Source organism: Lissotriton helveticus, chromosome 10, assembly GCF_964261635.1.
Source record: "Lissotriton helveticus chromosome 10, aLisHel1.1, whole genome shotgun sequence".
Lineage (NCBI taxonomy): Eukaryota > Metazoa > Chordata > Amphibia > Caudata > Salamandridae > Lissotriton > Lissotriton helveticus.
In genome coordinates, this window is record NC_136071.1 from 241371607 (window position 1) to 241396332 (window position 24726).

A 24726-nucleotide genomic window follows, 5' to 3' on the forward strand; every position below is an offset into this window, starting at 1 on the left:
GGGGTGGCATAGTGAGCAAAAGAATGATGGAATTAACCCAGATGTGAATGTTTGGTTCATTCAGCATTCCGGACATAATTTATTGCAGCAACATTTATTTTTGGCCCAGCTGGAAGAGAAAATAAAAAAAGCCTTTTCAACACCTGCAGGTTGATGTTACGAGGAGAAAGAAGACAACGTGCGGGTGTTGCTGAATTATGTCCTGTTGTTGGCAGATTACACCAAGACACAGTCAGCATATTTTACGAGGCCAGTCGGATTCCCAATTCCGCTCAATGATAGTTGTGGATCTGAGTTCCAGCTGGTTTCGCCCTTCTTTCCATCACAGACGTAATGTGACATGCCCCTCAATGGGCCTGGGGCAAACTTGGGGTTGGAATCCAACTAGACTTAATTTACGCGCCTGGTATCATACTGGCACATAATGCATGCTTTACATGTACATGTGTTTTGAAATGCGTGCACCCAGTTAGGGAGGCTAAACCTCTCCATGCTCAGAAATATATTCCCAGATGATAAGAGTCCTAGCTATTGAATCGATTCGGGTTAAGCCATACTATACCATTAAAAACACTGGCGGCCCTCACAGGCCAGCACCTGCAGCATGTGCAACACTTGTTCAACACAGGGCACATTACAAACCTGTTTTCAGCGCACCACCTAAATTACACAAACCCAGAAGATGAGCCCAAGTAGAGGGAGTGACATATAATATTATTTTTCCTAACTGTGTCCCGAGAAACTCTAACGGCTGCTTCTTGCTTTCTCTTGGTAAACCATGTGTTTTGCAGATTTCCCAGGGAGTGCTAATATTTGCCCTTTAGCATTGAGATGATGGAATATGCTACTTACCAGTATGCATCTGTTCTTGGCATGTAGGGCTGCTGATATTCACATCTTATGCATAGATCGCCGCCTAGTATTGGGTCCGGATGATTGCAAATTGTTGTCCTGGAAGAGTCTTCGAAGTATCACAAGATAGATGGCTCCTCCCCTGGACTACAGTGCGCATGGGCACCCTTTCCATCCTCAGATTGTTTTTCGCCATTGTGGCAGGGATGGAGTATGATACAGTAAGTGATGTCCATGCTAGAGATTAATTCTAAATGCTACAGCTGCGACAGGCACCGGGGAGGAGGGAGGGCGATGTGAATATCAGCAGCCCTACATGCCAAGAACAGATGCATACTGGTAAGTAGCATATTCCGTTCGAGGCATGTGGGCTGCTGAATTCACATCTTATGCATAGAATGTATAGCAGTCTCCTCTTAGCGGCGGTTGCCTGTGCCAGCTGCAGCAGTTTGAAAAAGAGTTGAGTACAGCCTGTCCTACAGCAGCTTGCTGTTTGGAGTGTACATCTACGCAGTAGTGTTTGGTAAATGTGTGTATGGTAGTCCATGTGGCTGCCTTACATATGTCTTCTAGAGGAATGTTTCCTAGGAAAGCTATGGATGCCCCTAACTTGCATGTGGAATGCGCTCTTGGGGGAACTGTTAATGTGCATTTAGCTTTTTGATAACAGATTTGTATGCACTTAACAATCCATCTGGCTATACCTGATTTGGAAATGGGGTTGCCTTTGTGCTGTGGTGAAAAGGCAACAAACAGTTGTTTAGTCTTTCTGAAAAGTTTTGTTCAGTCTATATAGTACAGGAGAGCTCTTTTAACGTCAAGGGTATGTAGAGCTCGTTCTGCCACGGAATCTGGATTAGGGAAGAATACTGGCAGTTCTATAGCTTGATTGATGTGAAACTGGGACACCACCTTTGGCATAAATTTAGGGTTAGTTCGCAGCACTACCCTATTAGCGTGAATCTGTATGAATGGCTCCTGAATAGTTAGGGCTTGCAGCTCACTAACTCTTCTGAGTGATGTAATCGCAACTAGGAAAGCTACTTTCCATGTTAGGAATTGTATCTCACAGGAGTGTAGAGGTTCAAAAGGTGGTCCCGTTAGTCTGGTGAGAACCACGTTGAGGTTCCAGACAGGTGAAGGTGGGTGTCTTGGAGGAATGATTCGTTTGAGTCCCTCCAGGAAAGCTTTAATAGCAGGTACCCTGAAGAGTGAAAGGTGCTGCCTGTTTTGAAGATAAGCTGCCACCGCAGCTAAATGTATACGAATGGAGCTGTAAGCCAGATTGCATCTGTGTAAATGTAGGAGGTAACATATGATGTTCTGAGTAGATGCATCTAGCGGATTTATGTCATTATTTTTACAATAGATGACAAACCGTTTCCACTTCGCCGCGTAGCATGCCCTGGTTGTAGGCCTCCTTGCCTCTTTGATAATATTCATACAGTCGGGAGGCAAATTGAGGTAACCAAACTCTATGACCTCAGGAGCCATATCGCAAGGTTCAACTGTTGCGGATCTGGGTGCTGAATGTCGCCATGGCTCTGTGTTAAAAGGCTGGGTGTTAATCGCAGCCTTTGATGAGGAACCACGGAAAGTTCTAGAAACGTGGTGTACCATGGTTGCCTCGCCCATGTTGGAGCAACTAGGATTAGAGTCATGGAGTGTTGTCGCAGTTTGCGTGCCACTAGTGGTATGAGCGGGGCTGGGGGAAAAGCGTACGCAAACCTGCCTGACCAGTTAATCCATATCGCATTACCCTGAGACTGCGGATGTGGAAATCTGGCGGCGAAGTTTTGGCGTTTTGCTTTTTCCCTTGTGGCCAACAGGTCTATTTCTGGGTGACCCCACCGCTGGAAGTACGGCTGCAGCACAGAGGGATGTATCTCCCACTCGTGCATCTGGTGGCTGTGTCTGCTGAGCAGGTCCGCTATCTGGTTGTCCTTGCCGGGGGGGGGGTATTCCGCCATGAGGAAGATGTTTCTCTGAATGGCCCACTTCCACATGCTTTGCGCTAGATGGGACAACTGTGGAGAGTGTGTCCCTCCCTGCTTCTGTATGTAGTACATGGCAGTCATGTTGTCCGTCCGGATTAACACGACTTTGTTGCACATGTGTACCTTGAAAGCTTTGAGCGCCATAAATATTGCCATCAGTTCTAGCAGGTTGATGTGCATTAGCTTCTGCTGCGTTGTCCATAGTCCCTGCACTGTGTAATGGAGAACATGCGCTCCCCACCCCAGGAGAGATGCGTCCGTTGTCAGCACTATTTGTGGTACAGGCTCTTGGAACGGTCGTCCCTTGCAAAGGTTTTGTGGTGTCCACCAATGCAGAGAGCTGTATGCGCGACCGGTCACCAACACTAGGTCTGTTAATTGTCCCTGAGCCTGGTTCCACTGCCATGCTAAGCACTCCTGGAGCGGACGCATGTGTAGTCTTGCGTGAGGGACTATGAAAATGCGGGAGGCCATCATGCCAACTGCATAAACACCCTTGCTGTGAGCGAGTGTTGGGCCTGAATTTCTGAATGAGTAACTGAATGCTGTTGATTCTGGCTGAGTTTGGCTGCGCTTTGGCTGCCAGAGTGTCTATTGTGGCTCCCAGGTACTGCTGTACGTGGGCGGGCTGAAGATGAGACTTTGGGTCGTTTAATGAGAATCCGAGGCTGTGTAGGAGGTGAATAGTGCGGGACACGTGACTGGCACATTGCGGGGCTGACTTTGCTTGGATGAGCCAGTCGTCCAGATAGGGGTAGACGTGAACATGGTTTCTCCGTAGGTGTGCAGCCACTGTCGCTAGGCACTTGGTAAACACCCTGGGGGCTGTGGTCACCCCGAAAGGCAGTACTTTGAATTGGTAGTGCTGGTTTTGGATGGTAAACCTGAGATACTTCCTGTGTTGTGGATGTATTGGTATGTGGAAATACGCATCCTTTAAGTCTAGGGTAGCGAGGAAGTCTCCCTGACTGAGTAGTGGTAGAACTTGCTGTAAAGTGAGCATGTGAAAATGTTCTGACAAGATGTATTGGTTTAGGGGGCTGAGGTCTAGTATTGGCCTGAGAGACCCGTCCTTTTTGGGGATTAAGAAGTACAGAGAGTACACCCCTGTACCTTGTTCTTGTATAGGGACGAGTTCTATGGCCCCTTTTTGCAGCATGCTGATAACTTCTTGTTGCAATAAGTCTATGTGCTCTGCGGACATAGGACGGTGTTTTGGGGGTATGTTGGGTGGAGTGGACGTTAGCTCTAGACAATAACCATACTGAATGAGTTGTCTTACCCACCTGTCTGTGGTAATGCTTTCCCAGACTGGCAGGAACTGTTGTAATCTGCCCCCGACCGGTGTTATATGGTCCGGGGGCAGCGACAAGGCGTCACTGCTTAGTATTGGCGGAGGATCTGGTGTTGTTATTCCCTCGTCCTCTGCCTTTACTGCTGTTGCCACGGTATCCACCTCTGCTTGTTTTAGGATAGGTGGTTTGCATGTTCCCTTTGTTGTATTGAGTCTGCTGGGATGCCTGTCCTCTTGAAGCTCCTCTGTTATTGGAGCGACGAAAGGAACCACCTCTGAATTGTTGAGACTGAAAGGCCCCCATAGATTTGGCTGTCTCTGTGTCTTTTTTAATTTTTTCTAAGATGGAGTCCACATCAGGGCCAAATAAAAAACTCAGGGTTTACAGGCTGATTTAATAAAGTTGTTTGAATCTCTGGTTTGAACTCTGAGATACGCAACCAAGCATGCCTTCTGAGCATGACACTAGTGTTGATGGCCCTGGCTGCAGAGTCAGCTACGTCCAGCGCACATTTAATGGAAGCGTTGGTTATGAGTTTCCCTTCCTGTATTAGTGTTTCTGCACCTTCTTTGTATGCATCAGGCAAATGTTGTAGCAGTTGCTCCAATGTGTCATAATGTGCCCTATCATATCTGGCTAATAGGGCCTGTGTGTTGGAAATTCTCCAGATATTAGCTGCTTGTGCAGCCACCCTCTTCCCAGAAGCTTCTAACACTTTAGACTCTTTGTCTGGAGGAGGAGCATCACTAGTAGTTTGGGAGTTGGCACGTTTACGAGCATTGGAGACTACCAGAGAGTCCAACGGCAACTGTCCCTTAATGTATGTAGGGTCCACATGCGCCGGTCTGTATTTTCGTTCAATTCGGGGGTTAATAACCCTTGCTCTGGTGGTCTCCTTAAAAATGTCTCCTGTGTGTTTGAGGACACCCTTTAACATTGGCAATGTTTTAACTGATTTCTCTGAAGTGGAGAGTGTCAAACAAGAAATCTTCCTCAATTGGGTCAGCATGCATGTCCACATCATGATTATGTGCTGCCCTCTCTATCAGTGCGCTAAACGCCGCTGTATCTTCTGTGGGCGAAGTGTTTACAGGATAAGAGGGAGTATCAGGGATAGGTTGTGACTCCCCCTGGTCAGCAGTGTCTGTCCAGGTTTGAGCCTGGTCATCTTGATCATCGTCCGCAGGGTAACTATATTGTTCGTTATAGGTGTACCCTAGCTCCTCAGTTGAGCATGTGGGTGAGTATGCATAAGTGTCTTGGTCATGGTACTGCACACTCTCAAAAAGGACAGGCGATGTGGAAGAGTCCCTTTACTTTTTGAGTGGAATTTTATAGGATTCCAGTGGATTTTCCGACCTGATCTTTCTTTGATAAATAGTAAGTGTACCAGTGTTGGCGTCGATATGGAGCTTAGACTGTTCATCATAGGAGGGCTCCTGATACACAACGCTTGCTTCTTGAGGATGTCTCCTTTTTCCAAGTGTCACAGTTTTGGAATGTTCGATCCCTTTTTTCGGATCGGTAGCCTTAGGCTGTGCCGTTGGGGGAAGACTGAATTTTATCGGCGGTTTTTGTCCTTGCGCCGATATGGGACCGACGGACTTTGCTTTGTCGGCGTGCTTTTTACTTTGCGTCGACAGTGGTGCTTGCGTAGGAGGTGCGCTCTTTTTTGTCGATTCGACTTGCTCCTTCGAGGCGCCTTTTGTTTTCGGCTCGAGGGCTTTGACGAGCTGTTGTTTTTCGACTCGGTGCCTCGGTTCGAGGGCCTTTTGAGAGTCGAGCCCTTTGTTTGTGTCGCTGTCCGTCGACGCCGACCTCGTTGGATCGACGTGCATGGCTTTAGCGAGGCACTTTAGCGCACCAATCTTCAGATCGACACCCTTTGCGGTTGGCCTTTTATGGTCGTCGACACTTGTCTTCGACGTCGATTCCGATGTGTTTGCACTCTTCGATCCGATGGCTGACTTTAGCAGTTTCGGTTTCGTTTGTACCTCGGTAGCTTTCGTTTTCGTTTGGGCGACCGATGGCTCATGTGATATAATCTTAGCCGAGCCGAGATGCGGGGCAACAGAATGCTTAATATGATCTTGGCTAAGGCCTTTCGGCGATGCCTCGACTGGAGCCTTGGAAAGTTTAAGAGTGTCTTGTTTAGGCCCAGTACCCACTGTTGGGCCTGGTTCATCACTGGAGTCGTCATCGACGGCTCCGATGGGGGACACGGCGTCCCTTACCTCTTCGACGTTTTCATCTTCAACGACGTGTTCTTTGTCGTCTTCATAGTAGTTGGAGTCGTGCTCCGAACCTGGATCCGACGTCTGTTCTGGATCCTCAGTCTCGACAACCTCATCGTCGTCTTCGTCGAAGATATTCACCGGGTCGGGCGCTGGCTTCGTCATTGTTTGTCTTGCTGCACGTCGGAGCCTAAGCGTTTTCTTCGACCGGAACCGAGCACAAGCTAGACAGTTGTCCTCGTTGTGGTCTGGTGATAAGCACTTGTTGCACACCGGGTGTACATCGATGTGCGGGTATTTTGAATTACAAAGGGGGCATCGTTTGAACAGGCTCCGTTCCATCGATGATCGGGCCTGTAGTGTCGAAAAGGCCCACGGCGCTCTTCGACGTCCTGCTTCGAAAGAAACTGGAACAAGAATTCGGCAACGATCGAAAGAACAATACCGACGACCCCGAAGGCCTTTTGGCCTTGTAGAAAGTTTTCCGAACTGGAGTTAAGGAAAGTACATCCGAACCCAATGGCGGAAAAAAACAATCTGAGGATGGAAAGGATGCCCATGCGCACTGTAGTCCAGGGGAGGAGCCACCTATCTCGTGATACTGCGAAGACTCTTCCAGGACAACAATGTGCAATCATCCGGACCCAACACTAGGCGGCGATCTATGCATAAGATGTGAATTCAGCAGCCCACATGCCTCGAACATTGCATTTTCATCTGAAAGGCTATCTCAGCCCTCGTATCCACTGGGCTGTTTAACCTGTGTTTGCTTGCAAGCAGAAGCTAAGTTTTATTGTGCATTTCAAAAGTCTGCCAAGTGGCACTATGACACTAGATATTACCTGCCATCCCTGGCTTTTCAGCCAGCACAATGCTCAATTGTGGGCCTTGTAGTTTCATTATGAGCTTAGAACCTCACAAGAGGAAAACAAACAAGCTCCTGGGCTCACTTTGCCTGACGTTAGTGACAGCAAGTGCTTAATTTGGGCCAGTGTTTGCAAGTGGGGCACACTCGCACTCATTTTTGGGGACATGCATTTATTTATTTTTCCTTTACAGACTTTGGTCTAGAGTGAGAGAGAGGAAGAGAGTGAAAAAAACACAAAAGAAGGAGGAAGTTAGAAAGATGGTGAAGTAGTGATAAAGAGAGAAAGCAGGGATGAAAAAGAACTTGCAGCAACAGATGGGCAGGGATTGCCTAGTGGTGGATTAATGAGGCATCAGGTGGAATCAAGACTATGCAGCCTTAGTTTTCAGCTCCAGACCATTGATAGTCCTGGCTGCAGGCTAAGCAAAACTTTGAGCTCCAAGAATTACTCTTTAACAATGTAAACACTAGCGATAGGGATAATTGTACCACCATACATACGTGTTCCTACGAAATGCTTGCAATGCAGTGCTGAGCATTTTATTTTACTTCACTCTGGGTTTCACCGTGTGTACCCAATAGTTTTAAATTTAAAGTTTGAGATACCCACCTCCAATTCATAGGCATCTTTCCCTTGTGTTAGAGGCGATCCAGCAGCCTCTCCACTTCCATCTCCAGTCAGTAGCATGCGCAATCTCGTGAATTCCGCAGCCAGGCGGTTATTTAACTCCTGCCAAAAAAACAGATAGAACAAATTGAAAGACTGAATACAGGAGATCAACAATAAGAACTATGGTTCAAATTACAATAAATGAATTTGTCAAACAAATCAACAAACGGTGAGGGCTTAGAAGCGTGCACACTGGTGCGTTATACTGGTCATCACTTACTTTTTGGTTGAAGCGCACTTTGCTCTCAGTAGTCCCGCCACCACTGGGCCGTTTGTCTTCCAAAATATAACCTCAATCCAAGAGGAGCGCCTATATCAATAATTTTCACAAGCTTATTGCTTCATAGTAACCACAATCAAAGAAAGTCCCTAGGCAGTCTTCATGTACATCCAATTAGTATGTTTTTTTTCAAAACTTCCAATTCTTAAATCCAGATCACATCACAAAAGTCAATCCAGGCTACGCATTTCGTGCACACTGGACATCGTCAGGGCTCCAAACTTGCTGCTTCGTGAATACATTGATTTCCTGCCTGGTGTCCATAGCTCCCAGAGAAAGAAGGATGTTCTTGTTTCCTTTTGATTAATGTTTTAATCATTACCTCTTAATTTGATCTTTCTCTTCCCACTTTTCTCTATGGGCATTTATCCCCTCACAATATTTCAGAATCTTTTACTGGCCCCCCATTTTGCCTGGGTCTCTTCCTCAAACCTCCTCAGTTCCCATTTCCAGGTCTCAGACTAGCATCATCTGGCTTCCTTTTCTACTTCCCACCAAAGTTTTTCACACTTTCTTTCATTTCCTGTTGCCTTCTTAGTCATTTAACTCATTAGTCCAGGACAGCTTTGTGTGAAAGAGGAGACAGAACGGAAGAAGACGGAACAGAGAGTGTGAGGGAGAGAGAAAGGATGGTGACAAAAGAGGAAGACAGACATAAAGAGAGAGATAGAAAGTCGGAAGGTGAGAGTGAATAATGGTAGACAGGAAAGTGAGCAAGGTTCTGTCTCAAGAAAGAAAGAACAAATGCTAAAAGAGAGATAAACAGAGAAATGGGCAAAGAAAAGAGCCCAAAAGAAATACAGAAGGATGCGGACTGTGTCAATACACATGATGAAATGGGAAAAAAGGTAGAGGGGCGTACTGAAGGCGAGGTAGAGGGAACAGAGAGAACAAACAGCCGCAAAAGTGAACGCGACCGCCATTTGTTTGCAATTAACGCGACCAGCGCGGGTGCGATAATTGGGAACTGATGGCGCCACTGCTCGATCCTGCAAGGTGGAGGCCTAACATACACAAGTGTTCACTGGAAACAGTGCAGTACATGCACGAGTTTCCGAAAAAGTCCTAAGTGATTCCAAGAGGTCATCTCCTAAGCAGCACTTACGCTGCCTAGGCAAGACCTAAAAATGCGTGGTGAAGGCTATGCGTGGTGTCAGTGTATGCGTGGCAATGCCTGCGTAGTAAAGGCCTTGCGTGGAAACAGCTGCGTTGTAATGACTGTTTCCCATGCACACAGTGCCTGCAGTTCGCTGACACCCCTGGCTGATGTTATGGCCACTAGAAAACAGTCGCGGCCCGCATTAATCCCGGGAGGGGGTAAATTTAATAATTAATTAAAAAAACGTACCTGTCCGCGGGTCCCATGTTTTCACAGCTCTGGCTACGGCTCCTGCTTTCCTCTCCTTCCTCCGGTATGAACAGGAAGCAGGAAGCCTCCCTCCCCTCCCCTAAGCCAATCACAAGGCTGCACTGGCAGCCTTGTGATTGGTGAGGAAGACAGACAGCCAGGCGCCTATGGGGGGGCCATTTTCTCCATGTAGGCTGAATTGCAGATTGCATGGAGAAAGGGCAGAGTGCGCATGACTGGTCTGGGCGGCCCCAGAGACCTGACCAAACCAAACCAGTCAGGCTCACTCAGGAGTGGGCACAACATTCCTCCCCTGCCCAGTCCTGCTCGTAGAGTAGCCCCGAACAACCAAACACTACTTCTTTCTCGCAGTGCGGGGAGCAGAAACATAAAATGGTAGTTTTACCATTTTATGTTTCTGCTTCTCGCACTGCGAGAAAGCAGTGGGGCGACGCTCCTCCGCCCTAGTGGAGGAGCCGCCCCTGCTAGAAAAGATGTCTTGATAGCAAGTGAAGTAGTGTAGTAGCTCAAAGTGTGCGAACATGAGGACCAGGTTACGATCCCACAGTGGCATAATGATTGGTCTGTCAATTGTCAACACTCGATCTCCACGCATAAAGGCGGATGGTGCACAGTTGTGGGTGCAGAACCTGCTCCTTTGGATGCAACAGATGATCCTCCCGAAGGGGCAGCCTGATCCGAGGAACGATGGTCATGCTGAGAAGCTCGGCATACAAGACTCTCTGTGCCGAATCAGGAGCCACAAGAATGATTGGGTCCGGTAGTTCCTGATTTTCTTGATCTCTGGGCAGGAGTCGTATCGGCAAGAAGGCGTACAGGAGGCCAGAGCTCCACTCAAGATAAAAAGTGTCTGTGAGCGAGAGCTGCCTTTGAAACTCCAATGCGCAGGGCTGCTGACACTGCACACCCTCAGTGGTGGCTAACAGATCTAACCAAGGCTCTCCCTACTCTTGAAAGACATCTTGCACCACCTCGGGTGACCCTCTAGGTATTGATAGCTAAGTTCATCCATCATGGCGTTCAGGGAGCCTGTCAGGTGTTGAACCATCAGGGAAATACAGTCCAGCCATTTACATAGATGCGGGCCTCTTGACAAAGGGCCCAGGACCCCACCCTGCCATTTGTTGCAGTACCACAAGGCAGAGGTGTTGTCCATGACCACCTATACCAGCCTTACCCAATCGAAGGAAAGAAGCCTTTCAAAGCCAATCTCCAACAGGTTGATGTGGAGTTTTGATTCGACCGGAAACCAGAGTCCTCCAATCTCCACCTCTCCCAAGTGGCCTCCCCAGCCCAGGAGTTACGCATCTGTCACTACAGTAGTCGGCTCTGGCTAGACAAGGGAGGGGGGTCTGCCGCTGACCCAATCATGGTTAATCAGCCACCATTGCAGGTATTTTGCAGTTCCCTCCAAGATCTGAACCATGTTGAACAGATTCCCCTGAAGCGCCCACTGGAACATCAGGTCCCACATTGCAGAGCCCGCATATGCCAAGGGGCATGTGTCACTAGCAGGATGGAGGAGGCCATGAGGACCAACAGCCTCAGAGTCAATCTCACTAAAATCCAGGATAAAGGCTGAAGCATCAGTATCACAGCGGGAATATCCTGGAGTTGCTGCTCAGGAGGATAGGCCCGGACTATACTGTGTCCAGGACAGCTCCAATGAAAGGGGAGCATCTGAGAGGGAGTCAGGTGTGACTTTGGCACGTTGAAAGTGAACCAGAGTGAATGTTGGATGTCCTCCATAATCTGGAGGTGGGAGAGATAAGCAAGGGGTGAGCCTTCCTTCAACAGCCAATTGTCAAGACTGGGATTCCCAACTTCCGCAGGTGTGCTCCAACCACCACCATTACCTTGATCGAGCATCTGTGGGGCGCTGGTAAGGTCAAAAGAGTGCACGGCAACCTGGAAGTGCTCTTGTTCTAACGGGTAATGCCTGTCGGCAGGCAAGATGGGAATGTGAAAATATGTGCACTGCAAGTCCAATGCTACCATTCACTCTCCAGGGCAGAAAGGAAATTCGCAATCTACAGTCAAAAACCCAGAGTACAAGACATACAAGCATAGCTCCTTGTGACAACTTGTATGCAAACTTCATTCTGTATATTAAGCCAAAAGATCATAAATGTTGTGAAGTCTGGAGATATGTTTGTCCAAAAGTTTACGGTCAGTCATTTCAGCCATGTTCAGTGCAACAATCACAAGTCCTTCACCATCCAAAGTGGATCCTTGACTCTAGAGCACGATAACCAGCTATAATTCACACCCTGATTTATGTGGAACAGTCCTATAAGCATCTAGTTGATTAAGAAGTATGGGAACTTTTTCTAGCGAGTGAGCAATTTCATTTATTTTGTGTTCTCCTTGTCTATCCCACTTGTCAGGCTCAATAAGGTCGGTTATCACTAAAAAAAAAAAAAGTCTTGATTGGTTTTTAAAAGTCACATATCATTACAGCGGGATAAGAGTAGTAATTGGATCCATCAGACATTACCTCTGTAAATCTTCAGAGGCACCTTCAGGGGTGTCCGCATTAAACACATCAAATGAATTAAACTGGTACATTAAAGTATAATCTTCGACCAGCTATTATCTAGCAATCACTCCTTACTCTCGACATCCATGTGTGCTTTAGGGATTCACATGTATCTTCTCCCCAATCGACATATCAAACAAACAAAAATTCAAGCGTCGTCCAGTGGATTGACCACACTGTGTCTGTGTTGGGGACACATTTCTCATAATCAGTTTGAAGATATTTTAGCTAAGATCCTTGAAACAATTAATCAACCCAATTGATCTGTCAGTCCTACATTTCTCAATGTCCTTGCCTGGTTTGGGGATGAGAGTGTCCTTTGCACATTGCATCGAGTGAGTCACTCAAGCCATTTACAGGAAAGAATAATATGCAATGTTTTGAAAGTCCAGCCTTGATCATTCACAGCTTATTCAAAAAGATTAACAGATATTAACTCTGTTCACTGTGATTTCATTAACAATTTGAAGAGAATTGTCCCTCTACAAAACCCATGTGGGAACTTAAGAATCAAAGTTAAGCTTTTAAAAGCTTATTTTATGCAAAAATGTGATCTGTATTATTTGTTTTCAGAGGGGGCTTTTATTGTTGCTAATTAAGATTCCATACATTCTAATCATCAATTTTCTAAAATTAACCCAATAAATGTGTACTAAGGAATCTAAGCCCAAAACAGATTGTGTGTTATGAAATTCTATTTCCCTCAAACGCAGAGTTGGGCAACTAGCAAACTAAAAGACACAGAAATTATTATTTTTTCCTCATGACTTATTTAAATGACAGGATCAACATGTGTGTCCAGTATTCTACAAGTTATTTCACCACATACTGCCAAGACCGAAATTGTGTCTTGATATGGTGAATCTAGACTGAGAAATTCTGTCTTTGTTAATTTGGTTATAACTTAGTTAATTTCCAACTTTAAATACTTACACCACTTTAATCAGCAAATGAACACAAAAACGAGTTAAGTAGGTAGACTAAATCACACATAGAGATAAAGCCTTCAGCAAAACCTGAGTATTGACATACTGATGCTTTCATTTATTGATCAAATTCATGAATAAAGCCAGTAATCAATCTCAAGCACACAAGAACCCTTGATTAAGAATATGTCAAGTTCAAATACTCTTGGAGCACCGTGGTATATCATCTTCTGCCCATCTTAAAGTTATCAAGTCTCAGCTTCTAAATGTCCTAATTCTTACCTGATTGTGTGCATTAAGTTCCTGGTTCTCTCGCTGGCACTGCCGGAGAGCCTGTCTTTCAGCCTCCAGGGCCTGAGCCAGGTGTGCATTCTCCAAACACTTTTGAGAGTACTGTTCAGAAAGAACCTCCAGTTCTCGCTGGACCGATTGTAACTCTTCTCTGTAAGAGATAATACACAACAGAGTCACTGAACAGTATTTTCACTTTGCTTCTCTAATTTGTTTTGGATGATTGCATCAATTTTGTACAGCAATGGCAGACACGGTCCTAGAACTCATAATTAAACAGTTACATAAACCAAAAGGATTCAATGATTCATAGGTGATACTTAAAAATAGGGATTTACAGTCCAACTCCTTCTTATCAAGGTTTGCTAAGTTCACACTTAAAAAACGTGAGTACCATATGTAAAGCCTGTGAGTCACCATATTGGATTGACAAAGCCCATCAATTACTTATTACTTCTCAATTACATACATAGTACGTCTAAATAAATGAAGAAATTAGCAAAAATGTTTTCTGGGAAGATTTAAGAATAGTCACCTACATCTTTTGGTTAACAAAAGTCACATCAAACTGTGATACAATGGAGAAGCTGTTCCAATCCCACAGAGCAATGGACTGCACAAAAGAAAGGGCCTTAGCTTATCCAGTTTCTAATGTTTACCAGAGAATAGGTGTCCATTCCCACTCTCCATTAAAACACAGTTGTGGATGGAGCAAAATAGGGGGTCCTATTCAAGTCCACTAAGATGCACTAAGTGTGTGATTGGTTCCACGTTTACCTTAGCATCCACTGGGTAAAATGGAGACTTACAACTTATCTTTCAACGTTATCATGGCACAATCAGACCAAAGCTCTTATGGTCTCATTACGAAAATTGCCACTGCAGCCAGTGACAACACCCTAACAACAAGCGTGTTAGTATAGATGGCATGTGGATACAATCAAATTTTGTTTGACTGGGCCTATGACCCTTTTTAGGTCGAGCCTAGAGCAGCGCATGCACTACTTGCTTGACTTTTAGTAAGGGGTTTTTGAAAGTGCTACCCACAAGCTTTTCCTGTCCTCAGGGTTGCGTGCACGCACGCAGCCGCCATCTGCCTTTCTTATCTCTTCCTCCGCATCGCTGGCCAATACTTTCATGGCTGCGCAGCCGTGTACCTTTCCGGCCGCGCGGCCATTGCTTGTTAGCTGTGGAATTGGATCAGTCAATATCCAACAACAAACGTGTCTGATTGTCGTCATCTAGAGTGAGATCGTATTTGATCCAGATGCTGTTGATTAGTCATCCACTCATTATGGATTTTAGGTTGCTTGAATGCCTCCAGTTTTTCTTGCTCACATCTGTACTCTGCAGTCAATTACTCTAAAAATACATTAGTGCACACAAAAAGAAAGATTTTAGTGAGGAATGTGGACGCCTACCAGGAGGCAATAAGACATCATCCATTTCACAAACTCACCAAATGCATGACGGCTATTGTGTGCTCCTCCAAACTGGAAATAAAACCTAAAGTGAAACATTATACTATTTTGAGCATGGGCTTTCTTTACACTCCAGTGCTGGACCCATCTTGAGAGAAGGTGTATTAAAACTATGACTCTAGACAGTAAAGAAAGTAAGCCAGCAATTACAAAGGTGCACCCACGTATATGTTTACACTGCAGTAAAAGACTTCCCCGAAGTCATTGTAAGCAGACAAACGTTAAAAAAAGATGATAACTGCTAACAAAAAACTCTGAAACGTCATAGGCAGGATTTCACAATTTCCACTGAAAGACTGCGCACGTATTAGACAAGTGGGGAAGATGGCCGGAAGACACTTACTTGGCTCTAACAGCGGGATAGATTTCTAGCTATGAGCATTATATGCAGAATCCTAGGTAGGACCAGCGGAGAGAGACAAACATGCAAAAGGCATTCCTTTCTCTCATTCTCACGAGTTACCTCAGGGACGCTCCTCGTGCACGCACCAGCTCCCGCCTGCGTTCAGGCCAGTGCCGCAGACATCCTCTGACACTGCGCCTGCCACCGTGGCCAGACACAAAGCCGGGAGTCTAGGAGAAGGCAGCATGGCGGAGGCCGCTCGCTAGGATGCCTGCCGGTGCGGATGACAGCAGCAGCAGGTGCTCGCACGTCTCCCCAGAGCCTGAATGAAAGGAACTACGTGTTCATGCACCAACGGTGACATGGGGTGAGTGGCAGAGAGTGGTGAGGTGACGTTACCTGTGCTCGGGTCCCAGCAGCATCTCCGCAAGGAGTTCCAAACTATGCCATTTACCCCCAAGTTTTCATTGGGATGAGGCCTCCCAAAAAGGCTAAGGACAAGTCCTTCTTGGCTACAGTTCTCGAGAACAGCTCAGGTAGCAGTGATAAAACAAGCATTGGCAGATCCAATAGGTCTCGCCTTTGGGACCTTATAAGTATTTAGTTAAGCAGCTAAATATCCTTACTGCAACAACATTAACTGTTCCATGGCTAAACACTTGCAAGGTCCCAAAGGTGAGACCTATTGGCTATGCCAATGCTAGTTAATTAGAGTCTCCCAGGTTACGTTAGATGTCAAGCTCTAAAGTTGGCTGTAACAGGGCTCCCTTCTAACCTTTTGCTTAAAGAACAATGGTTCACAAGCAAAAAATTGAAGACGCCACTTCAAATGTTTGGGAATGAGTCTATATAAGGTGCAATTGTAGGAAGATGGCTCTGTATATACTAAACCAAAATGAGGTATAGTGTGCACAGAGTCTAGTGGAACCCCAAAGGTAGGCAGAGGTAAAAGTAGATAGCACCTTACTCTCTATTTGTAGTAGTGTGGGGGAGCAGTAAGGCAGTATCAGAGGGTAGTGTTAAGCATTTTTTGTACACGCTCAATCAGCAAATGATGTCACACACACAAAGACTGAAATCGGACCAATTTTGTTTGTATCAAAAATAGTATTAAGTTAATTTATTTCTAGAACCAAGCCAAGCCTGGCACAGGTAAGTGAAATAAATGCTTTGCAAAATATTATGCAGTGTTTACAAGTGAATGCAAGTTCAAATGCAGTTGTTTGAAATACAGGTAAGTTAAGGTATTGAAATTACTGTACCCATTATTTTTTAGATTACTTTTTAAGTTACTTGTTCTATTCAGTGTGATATGCACACTGGGACATTTCCTAGAGAAAAGGTAAGTAAAATCAGTTTTGAACAATTGAACTTTCAGGTTTCCATACAAATCAGCTCCAGACTTAGAACATTTTTCAGAGAAAAACAGTCAATAGGTTCCTATGGAGAGAAATGAAGTTAACGGTTACCAGGTACTCGGTCTTTGGGGTTGAGTTTCTGGGGTAAGAACAAGGGTTCCCCCAGGGTCAAGGATGCACTGACTCTTGTTACACCCGCAGCGGCACTAGGGCAGCTGGGTGCAGACTGCTGAGGCCCAATGTTATCCAATGGGGGGTAGGGGACTTCCGGTTGGTGGCTGCTTACGAGCAGGCCAATGGGTTGTGGGAACAAAGCTCCTGGTGTTAGGCTCAGGGCAAAGGGGTATCCTCTTCAGCACTCAAAGTGCACCCGCAGCGGCGGCAAGGGGGCAGGGTGCTGTTTTGGCGTTGGGTGCCCTGTTGTTTTCAATGGGGATTCTCGGTTTTGGTTTTTAGCTGCAGGCTCGGTCCAGGAAGACTTCCGGGAGGAACCAACAGATGGGCAGGTATGTTTGAGCGCTCAGGGACGTAGGTGCACCTCAGGTTCTTTTCTCCAGGACACAGGGTGGCTGGATGCAGGGGTGTCTTTTGAGGTCGGATTTCACCTTACCAGGCTACTCGCGGTTGGGGCGGATCTCTATGCAGAGGCTGCAGGCGACGTTGGGAAGTCCTGGAGGGGTCAACCCACGGTGGAATCAGACTCTGGAGGCTAGGGAACCTCACTGGGACCAGTGGGCCACTCGGACTTGGGCCGTAGGCGTCTGGTGCAGTGGTGGTTCCAGGCGTCTGGTTTCTTTATCCTCAGCAGGCTCGGAGTCTTTCTTGGCTGTTTCTTTTGAACAGAGCTGCTGTTCACAGGAGATCCGGACTTTGTTGAAGGCAGTCAGTCCTCTCAGGGTTCTGGCGGTCGCTGACTGCAGGACAGGCGTCTTCTGGCGCAGGATCTCTGGAAATTGCAGATGGGCCAGTACGGCTGGAGCCAAGTCAGTTTTCTGCAGTCTCCTCTGCTGGGCATCTTCCTTTGCCCTTCTTCGTCGTAGGTTGCGGGATTCTGCCTTCTTGGTTTAGGGCTGCCCCCTGAATACTGTATTTAGGGGGGCATTTTAGGGGTCTCTGTGTCTGTAGCCAATGGGCTACTGACCTTAGGGTGACTACACTCTTGGTGTGCTCACCCCACGTGGGGGAGTGATCACAATCCCTAATCCTGATTGGGAAGTGTCTGCAATCTGCAAGATGGCGGGCACTTAAGGGTGGGCTTCACCTTGCCTCCCCCACTTGAGGGGAGGGGTTGGCAGAGGTGGGCACACCTTCTGGGCTGGCTAATTTTTCCCGCCTGTCTTCTAGCCGAAAAGGAGGGGAGACAGGAAGGGGGCCTGCTCCTGATAGCAGGAGAGGATGGGGGTTGCATTACAAAGGCTGCAAGGCCTTTGAAGCTCCCCTGCCAAAGATGGCTCTTACTGGCCTGGGGGAGGTGTGACCACCTCCTCCCAGGAAAGGCTTTGTTTCTGGGCTCAGGGAGCGAAGGCTCCCACCCCAGGGGGCCAGAAACATGTCTTGTGGTGGCAGGCTGGTGTGTACCTGTCAGAGAACCCACCAGAGGCTGGTCGTTTTTCAGGGGGCATCTCTAAGTTGCCCTCGGAGTGCATTTTTCAATAAACCCCACACTGGCATCAGTGTGGGTTTAATGCACTGAGAAGTTTGATACCAAACTTCCCAGTTTTCAGTTAAGCCATTATGGTGCTGTGGAGTTCGGAATGACAAACTCCCAGAACCATAAACTCTTAACCGCATCGCTGCGGCGGCTATTCCGCCGTAGCGCTAAGGGGGCGGGGTGGCCGCGCGGCCGCCGCATGCTGGTGACGGAACCGCTCCGTCATCAGCCGCGGTTGGGCTGTGCTCATGACAGAGCGGTACCGTCATGGCCCCGCCCGCTCAATAGAACGCACCGCGCAGTCGCGGCGGCCGGGCCATGACGGAACCGCTCCGTCATCAGCACAGCGCCACCGCAGCTGACGATGGAGCGGTTCTGTTATCAGCATCAAACAGGTTAATGGCATTACTTCACTTACAATGTCTAGGAATTGGTTTAGACACAGAAGGGGTAAGGGCTCATGCACCTGTACCCTCACCACTAGTATAGTGCACCCAGCTAGAGGGATGGCTGACCTATGCCAGGGATGTGTGCCATGTTGACTCTTCACTTTGTTCTGCACCCAAACACATTGCCTGCAAATGCAGTGTGTGTGTGTAAAGGTACAGGCCTCTAAGGGTGGCTCAATAAGTGCTGCAGCCCTTAGAGGCCTTCCCTGGCCTCAGGGCCCTTGGTACCCATGGTATCTTTTACAAGGGACTGATATGTGGCCAGAGATTGGGGGTACAAGGTACAATTTTGGGGAAAGAACACAGGCCCTGAGAACCTGATTGACAGGGACCCAGGGCACATCAAGTCAAGGTGCATCAGTAGTCTGAAAAGAAGTGGGGGGGTTACTGTAACAGAAACCCAGCTTCCTACAGCAATGACTTGCAGAATGGTATGTTAAATAAAGAGAACGGTAACTCACTAATTAACACTCTCTTCTTTTACGAGCATTGATACGAGCATCAACATTCTCTTCTAGCACTTCATCTCAGCCTTATCCCCCTTGCTCAGCTGATCAACTTTTACGCCGCCCTCAAGCACACCAGTGACTCATGTTCACCACCCCACTCTTATCCACTGTTACCACTTTGCATCATTCTCACTTGTCTAGGAGCATGTACTGTCATTCATCACCCACCATGTCCATTGCGTCTATTCATATCCATGTGCAATGACTTTTTCTCACAGACACGTAAGTAAGGAGCATGTGTGGGTTTGAATCTTTGTGAACCTTCAACCTTTTCTTTCTATTCAGTTCAAAGGACTCAATGAGGAGTTATCTTATTGCTTTTTGTGATAGGAAAGTTCTTCCCAGTTGACTGCTTCAGAAGGCTGCATTTAGTATGTGTAAGGCACTTGTGGATCTCAAAGGGTTGGGCTTTCTTATGTTATGAAAACGACATTGCTTTGTAATTTGGGACACGAAATTAAAGACCAAGAGTTCAAGTTCACATTCAACCAATGTTTGCTTTTAACTGTCTAAAGTAATAGCTTGCAGCTAGCCATTTTCTCATGGCATACAAAGACACTACTGGACGTTGAGCCAACTGAAAATATAGTTCCAAAACAGGCCTCCAGAAAACAAGTTAGTCAGCTCTTTAACTTCAAGCATCTCGCTTTTCTGATAAATACTCTAGCACTAAGGGCCTGATTTAGATATCGGAGGATTGGTTACACAGTCACAAAGTGGACATAACCCTTGTCCATCGAAACGCATCAGCCTGATGTCTAAATAAGGCCCCCAGTCTTCATATCTGTATTTCATATAATAAACTCAAAATAGAAGTTTTTTCCTAATAGGTTGATTTTTTCAATCAGAATTATGTATGGTGAATCGAGGTAGATAATTTTAAGAGACACAACAGAGAGCAGATTACTTACAAATACTGCCTTCTGAGTGAATCGATATCTGCATTCACACTGCTGATCTGGGACCTCTGTGTTTTCTCCAGCTCTCGTTCCATCTCCTCTCGATGTGCATTCTTCATGGCTTCAATAGCTGAAAAGAGCATAAAATATTTAATAACATGTTTTGGGTGCTGTTTCTTACAAGTGCTCATTGAACCACCTGACATACCAAAATACAATTCAAAGTTTGACAACTTAAATTGAAATTGAAGAAGCACAATGTCCACTAGTGAAAAGACAAATGTACTTTTTTCAAATAATTTTTAATTAATACTTTAAATTATATAATCCTCCATCACTGTATCTTTGTTCAATCACGTATGTCTTATAAAATACTGTGTATTTAATAACAAAATAAATAATACCCCTGTACCATATTAATAAGCATTTATTATGTTAATATAACACTTAATCAAATTGCATTCAGTTGCAGCCATCAACAGGAATCTCATGCACCTTGTTGTGGCTGTCCGTGATAATTCTATTAACTGACAACCATCTACTAAGTAGCATAATATTCAAATGTAAATGTAAATTTGTATTTGTAAAGCGCAAACTACTCACCCTTACGAGTCTCAAGGCGCTGGGGGCCGTCGTGGAAATTAAGTGAGCTACTGCCCAGAGTCACATGGTGCTGAGCTGAGCTGCCGCCGGAGCCGGGGATTGAACCGTGAACCCTGTGCTCCGAAGTCAGCTGCCCTGGCCGCTGCACCACACCTCTCCACAAAGCTCCTCAGTTAAAAAAACAAAACCTTTCCAATTTCTCCAATTCAGAATTCCTTTCTGAAGTCTTTCTTTCCTTCTTGCTCTTTGCAATTGTAGTCTGATCTAGTCTAGCATATCAATATCTATGTCCATATATCAGTAGCAAGGGTGAAGTGTCCAAGCATGTGTTGCAGGGCACCCTCAAAAAGCTGATCACAGAGACATCTGGGTTAAGGGGAGTCCCCCGACTCGTCCCCCCTGGAAGACTGGCTGATGTTGGATCCCATGGACCGCAAGGCCATCTCACTTACATACAAGAAGCTGGTCAACAACCGTGCTGACCCGATGCTGAAATTGAGGTGGGGGGGGGGGGGGAAGAGAGCGATCTGGGAGAGATGGAGGATGACATGTGGCGGGAAGCATTAGCTGCACCTCGAGAAGTCGCCAACCCCATGTGTATGCGGTTCCTCCAGTTCAAGATCCTCCACCAGGCCTACTTTGAAGCTAAATTATTGTTCAAATTAGGTAGGCGCCCTGATCCACTTTGTCTCCGACACTGTAACCAAGAGGGGACTTTCATTCACATTTTATGGGACTGCCCGCGTATTCAGGACTACTGGGGGAAAATTGCCCACCAACTCGAGAGGGCGGGAGGTAAATCTCTTGGGTTATCTCCCCAGCTATGCTTACTCAATATTTGGGGGGCGACTGACCTCACACATGTTGAACAGGCGTGGCCTCAATGGGATTTAATATTGCCAAACGGAATATTGCACACAAACGGGGGGTGGAGGCGGTCCCGCTTGGTTGACTGGGTAAAGGATATGGACACCGCCATGGTTGCTGAAAAGTCAGTATTCAAGGGACGGGGTTGCCCCAAGAAATGGGATCAGAAGTGGGGGAAATGGAACAAGTACAGAGGGGACATTTGCATCTCCCCGACGGTGGAGCTCCAGAAAGAAAGGCGAACACTGATGGCCCAGTTGACTGCGGAGGTGCTAGATTCTCCTCCTTAGATGGAATGTTCTAGTTCTCTTCAGACCCCAGCCGCCTGGTGCCACATGTCCGTGTTCTCTAGATAGCGTTGTCTCTTATTGCTGATTAGAAATTGTATGAACGTATGGCTTCGCATGGATCCCTATCCCATTAAGGGGTAAATGTCGATATGATAATGTATGTATTGGAGGGGGGACTTCTTACAGTGAATTTGTGCTATATGTACCCGTACCCGGTTGTTGTCAAAATAAAATAAAAAGTTTATTAAAAAAAAAAGCTGATCACAGGCAGCCTAATAATAGGCTTATGGTATAAGTGCCAAAAAAGTATCCTGTCCCTTCAAGGCTCCAGGACCTCCAACTTACCTATGATGCCTTGTACTAGCATTTCATTCCCAGAGTAATTTCTTTTTGAAGCAGACAGTGGGGACTGGGAATACATTTCAGAGGTTTTTACTCCAGGTGCCCATGTCCTTACAGGAGGGACGGTTTTCTTCGGGCCTTCTAAAAACTCTTCAATTATGGGAATTTGTTACCCTGTTTTTGCTGGTGCCATGAACAAAACCTATTCCATTTGAAAGAATAGCAATCCCTAGTTCAATAAACGTTTGGCTTCCTTTAGAATATCAATGAATGACTGGGAGATTTAGATAACCATATTGTCTGATCTCAGGAGCAATGCTTCCAAAAATAAGGATGTGCTGCTCAGCTGGAATGACTGACCCCATGTTCTGATTAACAGGTTTGGTTTGCATGACAACCTCTTGCGGGTTTCACAAGACATTTGTAACAGACCCAGCAACCACCTCACTGTCTTGGCCACTGTGGAGCAATGAGGATCATTTTTTGTTTGCAATTCTAGAGTTCCATTAAGACTGTGGGCTTCAATGGAATAGGAAGAAAGGTGTAAAGTAATGTTCTTGACCAGTTCATAAAAAGGGCATCACCCGAAGAACCTAACTCTTGTAGTCAGCAAGAGAACTCTTGGTATTTTTGTTTTGAGATGTTGGATAGAGATGTAATGTTGGATATCGCCAATCTGTGAAGATCTACAGAAGAATGTATTCATCCAGAAATCATTTGTTATTTTTGACCGGCTCAGGAAATCTGCTAGTTGGTTTATGAGTCCTGGCAAGCGTATAGCCTTCCTTGATAGACAACACTGGTCACGGCCCATGACCAGTTCTTCTGAGATCCTTGAGACCGAGACCTTGATCTTCAGCCTCCTTGCTGGTACAGGTAGTGCATGGTCATTGTGTTATCTGTTTGAGTCAGAATCTTGCTCCTCGTCAGAGATGGTAATGCGGCCTTGAGGACAAGATGGAATGCTCTGAGCTCCAGGTAATTGATGAAATGTGAGGTGGTCTTCTCTGGTCCATGACCTTCCACTGACAGAGTTCTTAGATGAGTTCCCCGTCCTAAAAGAGTAGCATCTGTCATATTTGTTTGAGTTGGATGTTCCTGCTGAAAGAGATTTCCTTAGAGTCAATTTGTTCCTTTGTACCACCATGATAGAGTTCATCTTGCAGTTGATGACATGCAGAGCATGTCATCCCAGATGTTCTTCTTTTGATACAATTGATCTTCTAGACACTGCTTGAGAGGTCTCATATCCAGCTTCACATTCAGCACAGTGGAAATGCACGAGGTCATAGACCAAATGTCTCCAACCAGTCAATTACAAGCTTCCAGTAGCTCACAGACGCCTTCTGAGTAGCTCACAGCCTAGGGTTAATTTTTCAATCAGCACAGGGTGACATTTTCCTTTTAAAGCGAAGGAGAGGCTTTGTTTATTTTACATTGTTATCTTCAGGCTGCAGATAGCAGGGCCTGATAATGTGCAGTGCTGGAGTCAGATATTTGACCCAGGGCATAGAGGTGAAGAAATGAAATCTCAAATAAAAATCCTTGTCAACTCAATATGGGAGCATGAGAACAAAATTAGGTTTCTGAATACTTTTGAATAGGAGAAAATGAAGTGTTAACTTTATGATTAGGTTAACTCTTTATATTCATTTTATCCCATTTCAGAGCTTGAAATTTACAAACTGCATGCCTCTTGCTATGAGTGACCAGCAAGCACTGTGCCATGTTTATAACTGTAAAATACTGTCATTTTGTCAAATTGGAGATAAAAATATTTCTATGAAACATTGAGTCAATATTTTTCTCCACTTTCAATTAAGCCAATTATGTCTTAATATTTTATAAATGTTTCTTTACTTTAAATTCCTCCTATTTAAACAAATGGTGGTGACGATTGTTAAACTGTCATCACATAGTGAAGAGAAAAAACAAGTTACTTACATGTACACTGTGGTTCTCCAGTATTGATATCTTTTATAGATTCACATGCAATTCAACCATGTGAATCTATACAAGACACAAAACTGGAGAAAAAACAGGTTACTTACCTGTACACTGTGATTTTCTAGTTTTGATATCATTTATTGATCGACATGTTTGAATCGCATACGGATCTATAAAAGCTACAATACTGGAGAAGTATCTGTAACTTAATTTTGCACTTAAATTAGCAGTTGCTGTTCATCCTTCTTTCCTTGTCTCTGTCAAAACACAAGGGGCCCAGAGTCACTAGCCATGTGTGGAGCTATGTTGTGCCTATGTGTGCTGTCACACTTGCACCTGGAGCGGACTGTCTCGGAAGACTGGGATGAGCAGTCCACCACAGTGCAGCAGAGTCTAAGATGAGTGCCACAGTCTCCTCAGCCCTGAAAGTTATTGAGATGGACCTTGACCACCATTCTCAGAGACAGTTCAAGGAAAATAAATCTGGGAATTACAGACAGTAAGAGGAAAACGATAACTCAGACGAGATGTACCTGCCCCAGCCGTGTGCTCCACCAAAACACTGATCTTAGCCTTGACAGATTCAGTACAGATAACTGGGACACAAACTGTACATCCAAAGAGGTAGATTTATTTTGTCACAGCTGACCACAGCAGAGTTATCCA

At 45.8% G+C, this 24726-nt stretch overlaps 1 protein-coding gene across 3 annotated transcripts in view; it reads right to left on the minus strand.

Moving 5' to 3' along the window:
* MPRIP (myosin phosphatase Rho interacting protein) overlaps positions 1-24726 on the minus strand; it is an 845921-nt gene that overhangs the window by 193360 nt on the left and 627835 nt on the right. For all 3 annotated transcript variants that reach the window (XM_078665226.1, XM_078665225.1, XM_078665227.1), the window contains 3 exons: positions 20024-20141; positions 13313-13472; positions 7857-7976 (listed from right to left, as the gene is read on the minus strand). In XM_078665226.1, coding sequence (XP_078521352.1) covers positions 7857-7976; positions 13313-13472; positions 20024-20141 — 398 coding nt within the window. The remainder of the gene's footprint in view (positions 1-7856; positions 7977-13312; positions 13473-20023; positions 20142-24726) is intronic.